General features: G+C 47.2%; 1 protein-coding gene across 3 annotated transcripts in view; it reads left to right on the top strand.

Moving 5' to 3' along the window:
* Window positions 1-19,352, top strand: part of Gadl1 (glutamate decarboxylase like 1) — a 170,036-nt gene that overhangs the window by 22,477 nt on the left and 128,207 nt on the right. For 2 of the 3 annotated variants that reach the window (XM_060385105.1, XM_060385104.1), the window contains exons 2-4: window positions 5,641-5,813; window positions 11,398-11,524; window positions 14,649-14,739. In XM_060385105.1, the coding sequence (XP_060241088.1) occupies window positions 5,641-5,813; window positions 11,398-11,524; window positions 14,649-14,739 (391 nt within the window). Of the gene's footprint in view, window positions 1-5,640; window positions 5,814-11,397; window positions 11,525-14,648; window positions 14,740-19,352 lie in introns of those variants that run through there. The other variant, XM_060385106.1, reaches the window with a different exon arrangement.

The raw sequence follows: 19,352 nt of genomic DNA, 5'->3' as shown, positions 1-19,352 counted from the left end.
AGGCCTCATTGAAGTCTCTCTCTTGACTGGCTCCATGATCACTGCAGTTTTCAGCAGAGCCGTTCATGTGAGCTGTGTCGAGGCTTTAAAAGTATTATTACTCCTGCTATTTAAAAACAAGACAAACATTCTAATTTGAAATCCTTCCCACACACATCATCCTCTGTAACGCTGACCCTGACTCCGAAAGGCCTATGCTATTTTACATCTAAAGCATCACATTGCAATCCTTCTCTTGGCGAGTGACACTGGGTACTCTTTACAGTAGTTATTCAACCCACAGAGGCTCTCCATCACAGGAGACAAGTGCTAAGTCTAATCCCCTTACTGTCTGGAGACTGGAGGCAGAACAGAACCACACAGCTCCTTTATTGAACTCCAGGGTAGCATTTGTCTCAGTTTCTCTATTGCAGGTTCTGTGACATTGAGCAAATCAGTTAAGCCAGTGAAGCCTTCTGTCTCAGTCCCTCATCTGCGAAACTGAGTAACTAACCAGTTTCTAGGGCAATGGCGTCTGCATAACCCATGAGACCCTCAGGTCAGGGTCCAGCCCATGAAATTCTCTATACCCACGTTGTGTGTTAGAGTTCCCTGCACTCCCCTCCCCGCCGAGACTTTGGGGTGCTTACGGGGAGGAAGCAGCTGATGTCTTGGCAGACTAACCTGGCCAGCGACATGGACAAGAGACTGATACTGATACGCATCTCCTTGAATAATACATAACCACAAAAGATGAGAGACACCAGACAGTCGAGGGCTTGGATGGCATTCAAGGTCACCTGTAACTGTGATTCCCAAAGCTATGGGTATGTTTTTAAAACAAGGTAGGAGTGCTTGCTAAAAGTTCAAAATTTCTGGGCTTCCCCTGAGGCACCCAAGTGAACCTTCATCTACATTTTCAGACATTTTCTATTGGCAATATTGGCTCATATATTTAGCAAAAGGGGAAACTGAGGCATAGAGAGGCTGTAATGTCAGTGTACCAGGATCAGAGAGCTTAGGAATGAGTGCATGAAATGGGAACTCAGCTCTCTCACTCTCTAGGCTGTCGGATTGTCTCGGGGCGGGGGGGGGGGGAGGGTTGGGCCTTATCTCAAATAGATAAAATGACCTTGGAGAGAATTCAGTTGGCCCAAGCTGGTGATTCCACAATTACCTCAAAGATAATTCAGTCCCCGAGCATTGCTGGAAGCTAGTGCCTGAACTCTGTTCCTGGAATACACTGCAAAATCACACATGATCTTTTCCTGTGGGAGTCTGTGATCTAGAACAGGAAATGAAGCCTCTCCACAGACAGCCACGGTGAGGTGACAAGATGACGCTCTCGCACAGATGCCTAGGTGGGTGGGAAAACTCCCCGCCACCTCAGATCTGAGTCTTGTGAACAAGCTCTGCCTCTCTCCCACCAGCATCCTCTGCCCTTGGGGCCTCTGGTGATGCTCATCTATGACACCTCACCAAACCCTCTCTCTCCCTTTGAGAAAGCCTTCCTGCCTGCCTCCTGTCATAAGCTAATGCCACATGTAGACTTATATGTCTTTGTAAGTTTAAATACTACTGTAGCATCCTTCTGTTGGTTAATATTTACTGTGACAGCTGGTGTCCATTCACATGTATATGGTGCCCAATGTGTACTTTGGCTGTTTTAAGGCTTTGAGTGTATTGGTACATTTGATCCTCTGTGAAAGGATACCCCATCTCTAGGAGAAGCCGGACTTGAAGCTGCATTTATTATTATTATTATTATTATTATTATTATTATTATTATTATTGAGCAAGGAGAGCTCTGACCAAAGCAAATGCTGAGCTTCTGCGGTACATTGGAAGATAGCAGTTTAGGGTCTGGTAGAACGCAGCCCTGGGTGGGATGTGGATGTGAGTCCTTGACTGGGAATGGTTTGGAGAAGTTCAAGCACTGATGGGGAAATGAACAGAGAAGAATGCCAGGGATTTCAGCAAGAGATCCCTGAGGAGGCAGTGATGATTAGAACCCCAGTGGGACTCGGCTTCTGAGTGGGTGTTTGGCATGTTTTATGAGAGAGGGCTAGACAGAGAGAGAGAGAGAGAGAGAGAGAGAGAGAGAGAGAGAGAGAGAACCCTGGGCAATAAAAACCAGAAATCCCACTAATGAGGTTGAAAAAAGCTCACTTTTTCTTCGTGTTTAATAATAGCAGTGCCTTCTGACGCAACCACAGTTCCTGGAATAATTGCCCTCTTTCCCACTTTATTTTTAAAACGTAGAAACTGTTTTTTTTCTCTCCCTGAGGGGAAAGTCCCTTCCCTTGAAAGGCATGTCCATGTAAAACATTTCCCCACTGGGGTCCCCTCAGTTGGCCCTCACTAGTATTTACCACACCCTGTTCAGTAGAGGATTAGCAGAGGGGTGGAAGGATCAGGCACGCCCTCCCCCCTCCCCAACTTCTTGGGGAATTGAAGTGGAGCCAGGAAATGCAGACCCCACCTCTCCCAAACTCCAGGTATCTGCCAAAGACAAATTCATCCATTACCTTTGTCAGTAATGGCACTAAAGGGCCTATCTGGCCATGGAATTTGACCAGGACATCGAACTTGTAAGAGAAAATTGTCTGAGGTGTAACAAATAAATAAATGAGGATATTGTTTGAGCATCCAGAACCCATAGGAAATTCTCAAAAACGCATACATTTTAGTTTTGAAAATAGGCCGTGAGCATATTTAGGCGGATTTAGAAATGTGAGCCACTTGGCGAGGTGCAGGGCTGAAATTGCCTTTTAGAAATTGTTTCTGTAAGTTTCCACAGCTAACTGAACCCAGGGATTATGAAGAGGGAAGAGGTTTGTGTCTAGGGAAAGAGAATATGACCAAATCCGAGCTTGTGGTAAATACGCTTTGGATATCTGAGTTGTGTGCCTAGAGTGATTTCCAGGGAAGTCTATTCTGGGGAAGGAAGGAGCCATCTCCTGAGATGTGGATTTCCAGGCTGACAGGGCCATGCCACTCACGCAGTCAGCTGTATCACTTGTGAAAGGTTAAAGTCTCTGATGACAGAGTGGAGCAAGCCCTTCTGCTGGGCACTCTATCAACATCTTTCCTGGGACAGAGGGCCAGGAGGGTAGGGAGGAGCTCTTGGGAACAGCAGGTGTAAAATGAGGAAGAATGATAGCGTGTGTATTATTTTTTTCTTTCTTAAGAGTGGTTGGGGGTTGGAGGGTGGAGAGATGGCTCAGTATTTAATAGCCGATGTTGCCCTTGGAGAGGATCTGGGTTCTTAGCGCCACACGGCAGTTCGCAACTGTCTGTAACTCCAGTTCTAGGGGAGCTGACGCCCTCTTCTGGCTTCTTTGGGTCCTGCATGCATAAGCATACATGCAAGCAAAATACCCATAAAATAAAAATAAATAAGTTTTAAGTTGGAATGATTGGGAGGGGGAATACCGTTAAACCTAACAAACCATAAGATGTGCGCTCATACAATAGATCTGGGTTTAGTGTTTTAAAGTGCTCTCTCTCTTCTTCTCTTCCTCAAGCTCTCCTTTTCTTTCCTTTCCCTTCTTTCTTTCCTTCTGTGCTGTATTGTTTTATGCTAATTTGACACAAGCTAGAGTCACTGGAGAGGAAAGAGCCTCCATTGAAAAAATGTCTCCATGATATCAGGCTGTAGGCAATCCTATAGGGCATTTTCTTAATTAGTGATTGATGAGGGAGGGCCCAGCCCATGGTGGGTGGTGCCATCCCTGGGCTGGTGGTCCTGGGTTTTATAAGAAAGCAGGCTGAGTAAGCCATGGGGAGCAAACCAGTAAGCAGCACCCCTCCATGACCTCTGCATCAGCTCCTGCCTCCAGGTTCTTGCCATGTTTGAGTTCCTATCCTGACTTCCATTGATGATAAACAGAATACCGAAGTATAAGCCAAATAAACCCTTTCCTCCCCAAGTTGCTTTGGTCATGGCGTTTCATCATAGTTAGTAACCCTAATTAAGATACCTTTCTTCCTTTCTTCCTCTTTTCTTCCCTCATCAGTACATAGTCTCATTCTGTAGCCCTAGCTGGTTGGGAACTCACAAAGTAGCCAAAGCTGGCCTCAAATTCCTGAAAAGTCCCCTGCCTCAGTTTCCCAAGTGTACAAGCTGTCATGCATGTCTTACATGTGTTTGATAATATGTTTTGGGGCTAAGTCAGATGAACTGCAGGACATTCCTTGGGTCCCTTGGCATTCCCCTGTGGTGAGCAAAACACTTGGAAAGCAAAGAAACTTTCTTCCTTGAAGATTTTGAAATTTAGCTCGTGGGAAAACAGCCTCCAAGCCACCTGCCCTGGAAGGATGAGGGCATTTCCATTTAGAGATGTGTGCCGATGGAGCCTGTCCTTGATGAAGGTGGTGGCTAGCTCTCTGCCTTTGAAGATTTTCAGTGTTTACTTTCTGGAAGATGCCCGGATGACCCTTCGGGCTCTGTCTGTGATTCAGAGACATCAAATATGAGATGGGGCTTTAGAGAATTCTATTTGGTATTCCAATTTCAAAGTACAGTCTTGCTTTCTTGGGAAAACAATGTGTATGTGGCTGGGTGCCTTTTCCTTTACCCCTGCATAGTGTTGCTTCCTGGGGCAGAGGGATGCCGAGTTCACACCAGAAAGGAAGGTGGCGGCTCGTGGCCCCGTTACCTGGCTTCTCTGCTTAATGAAGCAGGTTCTGAAAGTTTGAACAAATACATGCTTTATATGTTCAGGGATAATGGCTGGGTATGTGCCTCCGTTGGCAGAGTGGTTGTCTTAACAGGCACAGAGCTCTGGGTTCCGTCTCTAGCCAGCATCAATGAGGCGTGGAGGCATGAACCTCTCCCTCCAGGGAGGCAAGAAGATCAATGGTTCAAAGTTACTTTCAGCTACACAGCAAGTTTGAGGCCAACCTGGGCTACGTGAGACCTATCTCAGACAAACAAGCAAGCAAACAAGCAAACCAACAAATCTCAAGAGGATGCTTATGGAACAGAGTCAGTCACAGGCGGGGTCTGAAGCACTGTTTCCCCCCTTCTCTTCCTTCAACTCCCCCTCCCCACTCTTATTCTGCTGTGGTGGGAGCAGGGGTATATCTAAGGAAACGATCTTGGGCCAGTAATTTGTACCCCTGTGGGGACGTGACTGAGTGTCTTCCTGTCTTTGAGAGGTGGTGTTCTGTAGATATCTCTGTGCCACAGAGGGCATTGTATTTGCACTTCACCCTTCGGCATGGCATGGGGGCTGTACGCAGTGACAAGCTTTTGGGGTCAGACTTGATGCAGTACTGAAGGACTGGCTCTCCCCTCCACTAGCTCTCACAGCCCAATAAGAACAGGTACACAGGGTAGGATGGCTCCATCTAGCCTGGGAATCATGAGCTTTGCGGGACTTCATACGTGCACAACTGTGATCATCAACACATGATGCCTTCGTCAGTGAGAAGAAGACATGTCCGTGACGGGGAGACTGACAGGAGTGGGGAGGGACAAGGAAGGGAGAGCAGGGGAGTCTGGAGGGCAATGCGCCGGACACACAATGTAGACATATCTGCTGAAAATAAAGGCCTAAGTGGAAGTGTGCCATTGTGGAACTCTTGTTCTGTTTCTTAGCCTGTGTTCGTTTCACGGTGTGCGCTCTCAAGCCCACTCTGTCTGTGCCCTCCTAGGAGACCCTGACCAGAAGGGGACGACCGCTGGCAGAAAGAACCCTGTCCTTGTGGACGGGGTCGTGCTTAATGGGCCACAAACAGATGTGAAAGCAGGAGAGAAATTTGTTGAAGAGGCCTGCAGGCTAATAATGGAAGAGGTGGTTTTGAAAGCCACAGACGTCAATGAAAAGGTAAAAAGAAAATGCCTGGGAAATCCTAGGACTGGGGCTGGGGAGGGGGCTCAGTGGGGAAGGCGCAGGCTGTGAAGTGTGAGGGGCTGAGTTCAGACCCCCAGAACCCCTGTGGCACACACCTGAAGTGCCAGTGTTCCTACAGGTTGGTGGCAGGTAGAGACAGATGCGTGGAAAGCTGTCTATCCTGGGGTATGCTGAGGTGAACAAGAGACCCATTGCAAAGATGAAGAAAGACATTTGAAGTTCTCCTTTGACCTCCACATATGGCATGAACATGTCCTCATTCATACACACACACACACACACACACACAGAGAGAGAGAGAGAGAGAGAGAGAGAGAGAGAGAGAGAGAGAGAGATGCACACAGAGAAAGAAACAGAGATAAACAGAGATGGAGAGAGAGGTTTTTAAAATCTCAGCTATGTTTCCCACATCTGTATGATTGAACAAGAGGGAGGCCAGCCAAGCTTTTAATTCCCTAGAGCTTTGTCTCAGGGGGAGGTCAAATGTGGCCACTTTCCTCCATGGCCTCCACATCACCTTTCCTGGAAGGTTGTCTCTTCCCTGTCAGGTCTTACTTGTTGGGAGGTTAGCTGACACCCCAGGGCCGAAAACAGGAAACACGGGAGGAAGGCCCTCCCCTGTGTGGTAGCCTGGGTTATACCTACTCTGCCCTTGCTGAGGAAGCTTCCTCCGGCTTCCTCATTCATCTTCTTTGTTTCCCTGGTGGAAATCAAGTAGGATGCAGAAGAAGCTGAGAAAACCAACAAGAACTTACCTAACAGCCTCTCAGAGGCTTTCCTGAGCTCACAGTAGATATCACGGCTTGTTAAAACCAAGTGCTGTGTGGTAGCATTACAGGGTCTAGGATTAAAATACAGGCTCAGATTCAGTCTCAAGGAAATACCTGCCACCTGTACAAGTAGGTATTGTATGCTAAGCATCACTTCAGGCCCAGGCCATCTGCTCCAGGAACTAGGTACTGTATGTTAAGTATCTCCCTCGGGCTCAGGCTGTATGTCCTGCAGATTTGACCCCTTCATGACGGGACTGGGGAGATAACGCACGTGCTTGTCATGTAAATAATCAAGACCTGAATTTGGTCCACATACAAAAGCTGGGTGAGCAGCACAATCTTGAAAGACCAGCCTGCGGAGGTTGAAACAGTTAAACCTCTTGAACTCACTGACAAGCCACAGGAGCCTGCTTGAGAAATCTCTAGGCCAATGAGAAACTCTGTCTAAAAAACAAATAAACAAAAACAACAAAAAAAACAACAACAATCCTAAGTGAATGGGTTCTTTATGGAATGATGGGAATGGTTATCCTCTGGACTTTACTCACACAGGCAGGCATGTGAGTGCGAAGCTGTACACACATACATTCTCACAAGAACACACACACAGACACACACTCACACACACGCACCAGCATCACATGAGCCCTAACCAGCAGGCACGTTGTTACTGTTCCTGTTTTGGAAAGGAAGGAGACGGTGAGGCGCACGGGGTCAAGTGTCTCCTCCACATCACACGCCAATACACGGCAGCCAGGGCTACATTCAGGTGTTGCTGCTCCAGTGTCCACGCTCCTCACCTCTCCACACACCCCAGCTCTAACAACGGCTGAATTTCCCTCTATCGTCCTAATCGCTTCTCCTGTTGGAATTGAATTACCAACAAATGTGCACGTAGGAGAGATTTCCCCACAATTATATTTGTAGCAAATAAGTGTCATTTATAACGGAGTTTGAAGGTGATGGCATTTACTCAGAGCTGTTGGTCACTAATTAGAAAACTAATAGAGCAGATTGTCATGATCTCTGAACGTGGGCAGAATAGTCATGCTCGACACAGAATTGATTGTGACAGCTTTTGCATTCTCGGATTTATAATTTAGCGTCAGGCTTCGATGCATTTCTCTGAAATAGTTTGAGTGTTGTTTGCTTAGGGACGCACTTCTCTGGCAGCCACCTCTGTTTTTATTATTTATTATGTTTCTAACAGATATTCACCCTTTGTGAATTTCATACCTGTGTACATTGTTTTTAAAAATGGAGTTCTATTTTACCCTATATGCATGTGTTTAGGTGCTTGCCTATATGTATAAATAGACATGCACCAGGTGAACGCAGTACCTACAGAGGCCAGAGGGATGTGCCAGCCCTCCTAGCTCTGAAGCTGTAGGCTGCTGTGGACTGCCATGTGGATGCTGGAAATAAAATCCAAGTCCTCTGGAAGACTAGCTAGTGCTCCTAAGTGTGGCACCACCTCTCCAGGCCCTTTGTGATGTATTCCGATCACATCGCCCTCTCTGTTCCCTCCAGCATCTCCCAGACTGTCCTCACCCCCCCCAACTTCATGTCATCCTTCTCTTCCTCCTCATCCTGCTGCTGCTCCTCCTCCACCTCTTCTTCATTTCTTTAATGAGCCAAATTACTCCAATTTATATGGCTCTCATTCTTCTGTGTGTAGGGCGGGCCATCAGCTGAAGCACGGGCCACCTATCAGGATCGGCACCCATGGAGAGACCCCCCCCCCCATCTATCAGCTGCCAATATTTCCCAAGCTAGGGGGAGAGTCCCATGAGCCCCTCCCTGATTGTTACTGGAATGTTGGCTGATTTGGTTTGGTTTTTGAGATATGATCTATGTAGCTCAGGGTAGCCTTAAATTGATCTCCCTTCTCTCAGCCTCTTGAGTGCTAGGATTATAGGTATGAGGCACCATGTCTGCCTAAGTTTGTATTTTTTTTCTAAGCTAGACTCCTTTTCAGTAATTAAATATTAACTGAATGCTAGCTACTTGAAAGGCATTAAATTGAGCCCTCGAGGAAATAAAGAAACATAAGATAAAGGCCCAGTTTCAAACTGAATTTATAATCCAAGTAGAAGGGCAACTTTTCATTTATAAAGAGAATAGGGGTCCCAGCAAGTGCTGTGAGTGTGGGGCAGACCTTTTGAGAGTTCACAGAGGAGCTGGCGCCTTGCGCCTTGTGGTAGAGTGAGAGTAAAGGTTACATTAGTTTCAGAAGGCTGAGAGATGCTTTCTTTGCTAAGACAGAAAAAAAAACAAAGGCTGACAAAGACAGTGCAGAAGGGCAAGGTGTGCTCAGAGCAAGGAGATTCCTCTTATGGAAGAGCCTGGAAAAGAGAGATGAAATAGGAGATCCATGTTAGATGAAACAAGAGAGAAACATAGGACCTCAAGTTCAGGGACTCAGTGGTCCAGCTAAAGACTCCCAAAGACACAGGAACACACACACACAGAGAAAAGATCCAGATCAATCCCTCAATCTCACACCCCCAAGATGTGTTCCCTGGAGGCTGCCCATTCCAGCTCCTCTAACTCCTGCTGGTCTACTGGTCTTCCCGACTCTACTGTTCTAGGGCCCAGGGGATCATGCAGATGGATTTCTGTCTTAAACAGTTTTCCCTCATCAGAGTTCCCCTGAGACTTGTGTGTGTGTGTGTGTGTGTGTGTGTGTGTGTGGCCATGGCCACTCTTGTGGGTGGTCTCGCGTGCTTTTGACTCACCTGTCTGCCAAGGAGGCGTCATGAGAGTTGAATTTCACACTTCTCACACAGCTTCATCATTCCTCCTTCTTCCTCCATGTCCCCCTCCTGGCTTCTCACCCCCTTCTCTTCCCTGGTCTCTCCCCTCCCCTCTACCACCAAGCTTTTTAAAAATGTCTGCAATCCCTCCCTCTGTTTCCTCACCTCCCACCTCTCCACGCCACCACAATCTCACCTCCACCCCCACCTCCCTAGTCACATTCTGAGTGCCAAGAACACCTCCGTGGTGATGAATGTGGTGATGAATTCCATGAGGGATTGCTGGTCCTTAACTTGGCTTCTCTGCATCATTAGGCAGCAGACCCTTCTCTGAATGTGCTTTATTCTTGGTGTGGGCCCCATCAAATCATCCTAGAAAGTCTCTCTTCTTCCCTTTTCATCACCCTCCCTATCACAGGTCATCATGGTCATCCTGTTCCTTAAGTGCCCTTGTTCCCCAGGGATGCCTTGGATGTCTCTGAGCTGTGAGCACCTGCTTTTCCCTACCCCCATGTGCTATCACAGGAAGCCTAGAATTCTGTCTCAGATCCGTCTCAAGAGTTACAAAGCCCGCCTTGACCTCGCTCTCTGCATTTGCCTGTCCATCTTTCCACACGTCTCCACTGAGGGTCTTAAGCCTCATCGTCCTCCCTACCCTCTCCCAAGCATGCCCTCTGTAACCACCATTACACCTGTGTCCTGGTCCTTCTTCACTGAGGAGCTCTGAGACAGCGCTAAACAAGTTCTGTAGATGAAAGCCAGTGCATCTGTTTGCCCCCGTGGTGATGATGTAGGACATAACAGCTTTGTGATACCTGCTGTAGAAAAGAGAAGAGTGGAAGAAGTTGGGGCGAATGATCATGACTGGTCTCAGGCAGGTAGGAATGTTAAGAGACAAAAATCATTGTCACTGAGAAATAATTGAAACATTTCAGCAAAGATTTACAAAAAAGGAGGGGAGAGCTCACTAAGAAAATAGGTGAGACACACATTCCAGGCAGAGGCTGCAGCCTGTGGGGACCCCAGGAGTGTGTACAAACTTGCTATGTTCAAGGAAGAAGGAGGCGAGTTGGCCAGGATGGAGGAGTCCAGAGAAGAAATGCAGGCAGAGGAGCTGCCCAAACAAGATAGGTTCCTGTCTTCATAATTACTTCTCCTTTGACCTTGATGAAAATGGCGAGTAGGTGAAGGTATTTGAGCAGAAATATATGGTGATGGCTTGAGGGAGAGAGGCCTGTTCTGGCAGCTGGGCGGACAGGCTGTGTGAAGAAGGGAGAGTGAGAGCTTAGGGAAGTGTCTCGCTTACCTTGCTGCCTTTCTCTTTCCTCTGATTTATGCTGTAGCCATAGCATACTTCCACGATGTCTTAGATGCTGCAGTCTTCCCAACCTTCCAGTCTGTGTCATTCCCATCGAGAGCATCCTGTGACTCACTGCTGACCTCAGCCTGCCTCACTCTGCTCTTGCATGTGCCACCAGTCTGATGCTGGTTCTCCTAGGAGGTCTGAATGAGTCTCTGTGGTCCTTGCTGGATCCTCACTGCTCCCTCGGCTCCTTTTGAGCTGGTCTGCTGCCTCAGTGGCTTTAAATCCTGTAATAATGTATTTTATAGTGCCACACACAACATCTTGAATGGAGGCATTTATTGTACCGGGATGTGGAGAGAGAGACAGAGACAGAGAGAGAGGGAGAGAGAGAGAGAGAGAGAGGGAGAGCATAAAAGAAGAGAAAGAGGGGCATGGTGGTGGGGGCACCCAAGAAGGTCAGAGATGAGGGAAGGGCAGAGAATAGAAGCAGAGAGAACACACAGTGATGGGCCGGTCCTTTATATCTGGTGCACAAACACCTGATGGCAGCAGGTGATGGCATCACAGGTTTCTAGGTTGCTAAGCAACCTAGGAGTGGGCTAGCCACTAGTGTCTTCTGCTCCTTTGGAGCTACTTGGGGCCAGAGTCCTGGCTCTTCCAGTACCTCCATCCTGGTTTCCACTGGGAAATTAGTTAACCATGAGCTGTCACTCAATCTCCAGGTGTGTGAGTGGCAGCCCCCTGAGCAGCTGAGGCAGCTCCTTGACCTGGAGATGAGGGACACTGGAGAGCCACAAGACAAGCTGCTGAAACTCTGCCAAGATGTCATCCACTTCAGTGTCAAAACTAGTAAGTCCTCGTCACATCCCTGACCTATCCCTGACGTTCACCTCATAGCAAAAGTGAGGATGCCAAAGTTTAAGGAACAAGAAACCTGGATCAGGTAAACCATGGCTCTGATGTAGGGTTCTACATGGGTCCTTCTAATCCCTAAGGCACATTTGTTTTCAAGGCCAAGGAACTAACAGGGAATCTGTTGATGCCAGAGCAGTATACACTGCTTCTTCCTTGTCAATCTCTATTCTCCATCTGTAACCAAAATTATCTACTATATTTCCTATGTTCTGTTTATTAAAGTGGCAAGTTCTTTTGTGTATATGATTATGGGACTTTAAATTTTTTTCTGTGGCTCAGGGTATGCAAAAAATAGGAGGGGAAGAGAAAGAAGATGAAGAAGAAAAGGAAGAGGAAGAGAAAGGAAGGAAAAAGTAGGAAAAGTTCAAAAATAGATTTATGTATAAGATTTTTGTTTACTCTTGGCAAGTGCTAATTAAAAACTCATTTGCTCAAACCTGGAAGAATTAAAATAAAGACAGAAAGTTCTAGGTAGATAATAGAGAAGTGTGAGGGCTTTCGGATACAGCTCAGCGGGTAGAGTGCTTTCCTGCTCTGTACAAAGCCTTGGCTTCAATTCCTGTTGCTGCATAAACCAGGCACAGCAGTGCACACCTGTAATCACAGCACTCAGAAGGTGGAGGCAGGAAGATCAGGAGTTCAAGGTCATCCTCAGCTACATAGTGAGCTCAAGGCTAGACTGGGCTGCTCTTGACTCAGTCCCACAAACTAAGTAAAGAGTACTCATAAAAGAAAACCCAGTGAATGTTAAGGTTTTGCTGTGATAGTCACGTGAATGCCATTACCATCGTGGCTGTCAGTAATCTGTGGCATTGTGTCGTCAGCTTGATTGTTACTGCTGGACAAACACCCAGTGAAGATGTTTCAAAGGGATGGGGATGGGACTGATTCTCTAAAATAGGCACATCTTTTTATGCTGAGAAGGTAATCCAGTGTCTTAGTCTACATGGGCATTACGCTCTGTGAATTCTGACACTGGACTAAATTTAGTGGAAAGAACACCATAAAATCCTGACTAAAAATAATTGGATTAAGTTCCCTTGGGAAAGCCTGGTGCATATATCTAAAACCCAGTTAGAATTTCCTAAGCAGAGATGCCTCTTTTGTTACTACAGTGCCTGTCAGAAGTCTAGAGTGACATTTAATGCAGTAGATAGTTTTCAGTTTACTGGGTATTTTCCACAATGTTACCATGGAAATCAATCATAAATTAACACAGAACTTAAAAAAAATGCCTATTAAATTTACTTGTAGAAATGTTGGCTTGTCTCTGCCAGATCAGAGGAAGTTTTCCATGTTTTAACTGAAAAAAGCATTTGTTTCCATTTGGCTTTTCTTTTATTGAACCCATGGTTGGGGGGGGCAGGAACCTCACATTAAATTCTATAACCAAACCATTTTCCCACAGATCCCGAATTAGAAAGGGCCCCCTGCCTTTGTGCTTTTCGTCATGCTGTGTTTCTTCTGTTTGAGAATGTCAAGCCAGTTAGCCTGGTGTTTGGTGTGAATATTCACACTTGGAAAGCTGGGGACTTTTATGAGACCTTTTAAATGAGGAGAGAGATGGGGAGTGAGGGACCGAGGGGGAAGGGAGGGGGAGGAAGAAAGATAAGGAGGGGGTAGGACAGGAAGTTCTTACTCCATGATGGAGTTTTAAAGAAGATGGAGTTTGAAGTAGGTTGAGTCTGGACGTGTCTGAACTGGGTGGGGAGTCACAGCTGGTATCCTGTCTGCACGTGCCAGTCAGGTGACGCAGCAGGAGGAACAGAAAGGCCACACCCTGACTGTCACTATAGCTGAGCATTGGAGGCTGTGACACTTGGAGGAAGAGTGCTAACACCCATTTCTCAGGGGCGTGGCTGCATGTGCAAGGCAGGAGAGACCAGAAGTTGAGACGAAGCTCTCAGTCTCTCCAGTTTTACTGAAAAACATTGTCTTGGAGAAAGAGTTATGCCAAAGCACTCTGTGGGTGAAGGTATGGTCCCTCTGATAATGTGCTTGGCATACAAGAGAACCAAAGCTCTGCCCTCTTGGATCCCATGTTAAGAAGCCAGGTGAGGTGGGAGGGGAGGGGGTGGCAGTGGAAGGTATCCTGAGACTCACCGGAGCTCAAAGAGATCAGGGAGCCAGTAGGGTCTGACCCAGCTCCTCTGCATATCTATCTATCTATCTATCTATCTATCTATCTATCTATCTATCTATCTACCTACCTACCTACCTATCATGGCTTTGTAGCTTGGTGTTCTTGTGCAGATCCTAACAATGGGAGCAGGGGCTGTCCCTGACTCTTTCGCCTGCTTGTGGGACCCTGTTCCTCCTCCTGGGATGCTTTGTGTGGCCTTCATATGATGGTATATATCTGCTCATATTGTAGTTTGTTTTGCCCTATTTGTTCATGTCCCTGGGAGGTGAAGAGGGGTGTGTACCTGGGGAAGAGGCTGAGGGAAAAAATGGATGGGAAATTGTTGTTGGTATGAAGTATATGAGAGGATAATAATAATAATAATAATAATAATAATAATAAGCATCCAGGGGGGCTTCATACTCCTGTATGTCCAGCTCAGGGGCCCCCTGGCTATCCAGTCTAGCTGCGTGGGCAAGGAAACACTCTCTCTTAAAACTGAGGTGGAGAGGAACTGAGAAAGACACCTGCCTTTGACCTGTAGGAGCGTGCGTGCGCACACGCACACACGCCCGTGCACACATATGCATAAGCATGCATGCAAGTGCACACAAGGAAAAGGAGCTTCAAGAGTTTCCCTTGCACTGCTGCTGAATCCTTTTTAAATTGAAAGGGAATTGCATATGGTAAGATAGTCAGCTCATGGCTCAGGGAAAGCTCAGACCGGTCCTGGAACTCAGAGGCTCCTGGCGGCCCTGCCCAGTTGAAAAGCCCGCTCTTGGTGTGCCAGGTCCTTAGCTCTGTTCTATAGATGTCTGGTGATTCTGCCATCCTTTAAGTGGAGTCACACTGGGCTGACTGTCCAGCTGCTCCCAGCGTCCACAGGACCCTGGTGAGCCCTGCTGTGTAGGTGAACGCCTGGTTTTCTGTTTACAGATCACCCGAGGTTCTTCAACCAGCTGTACGCTGGCCTTGATCACTACTCCTTGGCGGCCCGGATCATAACCGAGGCTCTGAATCCAAGCGTGTAAGTACCGCGTGACTGGACGTTAGACGGGTGTTGACGAGTGAGCTTTGCTTCATGCACTGCACTGTAACGATGTGTCTTGCAAATCTAACCCTCAGAGATGTCATAGTCCTAGGACGCCAGGCCATGTCGGAGGGGGCGTTTTTTGCCAGGTGAGGCTGTGAGATGATGCCAGGCATATCCGTCAACCAAACAGACAAAAAGCCCGGCTGAACAACTCTCCACTACCCCTCAGTGGAGAGCCATGTCTATGCTTCATATCAGAGGTGGAATAAAAACAAGTCTTGGGCTGAGGAGGTGGCTCATTTGGGAGAGTGCTTGCCTCACAAGCACAAAGACCTCAGTACAATCCTCAGAACCCAAGTGGAAAGCTGACACGCTCACATAATCCCAGCTCTCAGAGGCAGAGACAGGAGGATCTCTCGTGCCCCTGGCTAGCCAGACCTTGTGAATTCTAGACCAGTGAGAGACCTGCCTAAAATAGCAAATGATAGTTCCTAAGGAACCATGCCCAAGGTTGTCCTCTGCTTTACACACACACACACACACACACACACACACACACACACGCATGCATACAAACATGCACCCCCCCATGTTTGATGTCGTCCTTAGAAATTATCAAGTGTAGTGAAAGAATTTTACTTACTATAATGGACTCAATGTGAAGGAAGGCAAAATCCAAAACCATACTTGAGAGACAGGTGTGTTATGCTCTAAACATAAATGGAGGAATGCTTCCTTGTGAGTCCCAGCGAAGTCTTCTCTGAGAAAAGCAGACAGCTAAGGGAAGGATAGGCATGCGTTAACTCGATGAAATTGAGAGGGACAAGTTCCAAGTGGTGGGAGCAGCACGTACAAAGGCCCTGTGGTGGGAGGAAGCACGCCAGAGTGAGAACAGCATGTACAAAGGTCCTGTGGTGGGAGGCGTGTACAAAGGTCCTGTGGTGGGAGGAAGCACGTCAGAGTGAGAACAGCATGTACAAAGGTCCTGTGGTGGGAGGAAGCATGCCGGCTCCGTGTGGAAAGGTCAAAGTGGGTGTAGGCAACAGGGTGACAAGGATTATAGTGGAAAACAAGACCAAAAAGACTGAGAGACTCGGACATGTTGAGCCTGTGAAACACAATTATGAGCCACTTCACGTACATGGGAGGCCCTTGAAATTCAACATTGTTTGGTGATAGCTGCTGTCTAAGAACAATTTTCTGGAGGATGGGGAGATGGCTAAGTGTGTAGGCTTGACAACCTGAGTTCAGAATTCCTGAACTGATATAAAAGCCAGATGCAAAAACACAAGTGTCCGTAACCCTAGAGGTGTGTGGGAAAGGGATGCAGAGCTGAGACAATCCCCAGAAGTCTGCCTGGCTTAATTTAAGCTGGCCTGTCTGAAATGAAGTAGACGATGAGGGCCATAGGGACACACACACACACACACACACAGGGAAATCAGAGTAAACTAGATGGGACAAGTTAAGAGGATATTTCCATTGCTAAACGAGAGACAGTAGCAGTTTGGGCTCTGACTGACGTGGAAGTGGAAAGAATGGAGGAAAAGGGTTTAGAAGGTAAAGCAAGGAAGCGAGGCTCCGTCCCTGCAGGGCTCGGGAGACAAGCAGGAAGACCTGGGTGGCGGCATACAGTTGTATTCCCAGCACTGAGAAGGTGGAAGGAGCTGAGTTCTGGGCGCTTGGTGACCCACCAGCATAAACATACTGGCAAGCCCAGGTCCCTGTGAAGGGCCCTGTCCCCCTTTGGCCTCCTGGAGCATGTGCATGCACAAGGACAGGACACACACTTAGAAGATGACATGTAAAGGAGTGGATAAGTGTTGGATCTTGGCAATGAGGCTTAGAGAGGGTTTTCTTAGCTAACTCCCTGGTTTCCACCCTTTGTGGCTGAGCTGATGGCTGTGCTATCGGATGCTACAAAACACTGGGAGAGAATAGCAGTTTTCAACTGTGTAGTGGATGAGGCAATATCAAAATTTCCATCTCAGCTGAGGACCTTAGACTTTGCAATGACTTTGAGATAGTCAAACAAACTGAGAGATCTCTGGGCCTGGAATTCTGATTTTAAAAGGTGAAAATGTGTCCCCATCCAAAGAATGGATAAAGAAACTGTGGCACATTTACACAATGGAATACTACCCAGACTTTAAAAACAAGGAAATCATGAAATTTGCAGGCTAATTGATGGTACTAGAAAAGCTCATCCTAGTGATATAACACAGACCCAGAAAGACACACATGGTATGTATTCATTTATCAGCAAATTTTAATCATAGTACAGGATAGACATAGACCCCAAGAAGATAAATCTGATGGGCATCTTAGACTTCATGTCTGCCCACTAGTTAGGGGAGTGGGGCATAACTCTAACCACAGACTACGTTGCCTGCTTTCTGGTCACTTCCCCCTGATGGGACTTCCCTACCAGGCCACAGGAGAGGAAGATGAACTCAGTCCTCATGTGAATAGATGAGTTTGGGTGTCCGGGTAGGGGACTTCTCTATTTTGAGGAATATGGGAAAGGGGTGTGGGAGGGAAGGTGGGATTTGGAGGAGAAGAGGGAGGGGCCTATGACAGAGATATAAATTAAATTAATTAACTTCTTAAAAAAAGTGAAAATGTAAATGAGACCTGGAGAAGAATGGCCTTTGACATAGTGGGCCTGGATGAGATTCCCCACGCTAACTGCTCACTGGAGCTCGGCTGAGGACACCTGGGGTCCAAGCAGACATGAGATACTGGTGTGGGTTGAATGGCTTTAGGGAGCAGCCAGGGCAGAAAACCACAGTCACGAGGGCGAAATGAGGAGAGAGAGGACTCAGGTCTTCAGGACCAAGACTTGAAGCCACCCACCCTCTAATGGTTAGGAGGGAGATCTGCCAGGGTGGAGGAAGGGAGGAAGGGAAAATCAAGAGTATAGGTATGGAAGCCATGGAGAGGGTGTGTCCCGGATGGCGGGTTACTGAGTAGCTAGTCTGAGGTGAAGACTGACGGTTTCTGGAGCAGCACCACGGATGTCAGGAGTGACTCGTGGACAGGACATAGGCACCGGGTTCCGGAGGTGGGAGAACCAGTAGCAGACAGCTCAGGTCTCTTCAGAGCTCTCCTCTTGGAGTTTTAGAGCTTCTTACTTGAGTATCTAACCTGGCGCATTCAGAGGCCTATGATGGGTTAAATTGCCGCCCTGCAGTGCCATCCATTCAGAATGTGCCCACTCTTGTGTGTACTCTCTCCTCTCCATCTGCATGTATATCCCAGTGTAGAGTCTAGTTGATTTTTGGGCTTACAACAAATTGAGTGGCTATTTTTATCTGTATTTCAGCTCCCCATAAACATATACACCCTTTCACACTTTCTGTGTGCATAAACTGGTTTCACACCATCGTTGTGGTAAATTTAAGGGTAGGGTCTAATTAGCCCTATAATTATCACAGCGGTATTATTTAGCCCTCTATCACAATCAATGGAGATGCAGACCTGGTAGATTTTAGAATCGCTTTTCATCACCTTGGGCATGGCAGATATTACTTCGTAAGCTATCTTTATCTGCTCAAGCCCCCATTCCACACCATCTGCTCTAGTCATTTCTTTGTGGGCTGCTTCCCATCCATAATTTCACAAATGCTTGTTTAACCTCTTATCTGGGCTGTTTTCCCCCATCCCTGTCAGCCATGGACTCCTCTCCACACTAACCCACCATGGTCTCTTCCTTTCTCCTCCAGTGCTTCCCTGCTTCCTCCTGTCCTCAAAGCCCTTGAACCTTAGCCAGGCCTACCCTATTCGCCCTGCCCAGGTGTGTCAAATTTTTATTGGTCAAACAGAAATAATTTCTTAGGCAAGGTTTACACAAGGACAGGTTTACATGAGAATGTGCTGGGCGGCAACCAGATTGGAGGCCAGTAATTGCCATTAGAATACAAAGCACCAGGCCAACCCCCAATACACCATGGTTGAAAATTTATCCTATCTTATATTTAAGAGAATCCAGTATCTGCACTTGGCACACAGGCAGGCATTCCATAGTAGGTGTTTGGTAGTTTTGCCTTTTTTTTTTCTCCCAAAACTGTCATCTTCCAGATGTTAAGATGCCTGTATAAAAATATCCTGCCACTAGAAACTTAACTGCATCTGCTTAGCCTAGATATGTAGAGTCGACATTTATTCAGATACAATTTAATAGTCACCTAGTTGTAAAGGCGGTTGGAGATATTTCACCACTCTTAGTTATCTGGTGAGAGAAGAGACTTAAGCATTACATAACCAGGTGTTCTAGCTGACAGAGTTTGGGATACCACTCCAGAGCTGGAGTTCAAAGGTCAGGTGTGCATTAAGCACATGAGATCAACATGAGGGATTGGAGAGTGAGGGAAGAGGATGAGGATGCAGTCAGATTCCAGCTCAGTGACAACCTCCACTGACTCCAGGGAAATCTCTACAAAGATCATTGTGGGTGGGGGCCACAGAGAGGGACGTGACCTTAAGGGAGCTCCCTCGGCTGAGGTGATCCGAAGAAGACCACCACAGCAGGGTCTCTGATGGTGGCACCCTACATAGAGCAGGGCATCAGGACAGAACCTGGCAGTAAAACCATCTCACAAGGAGAG

Source organism: Meriones unguiculatus, chromosome 6 (assembly GCF_030254825.1).
Source record: "Meriones unguiculatus strain TT.TT164.6M chromosome 6, Bangor_MerUng_6.1, whole genome shotgun sequence".
In the NCBI taxonomy this organism is placed as follows: Eukaryota; Metazoa; Chordata; class Mammalia; order Rodentia; family Muridae; genus Meriones; species Meriones unguiculatus.
This window is presented reverse-complemented; position numbering and strand designations above follow the sequence as displayed.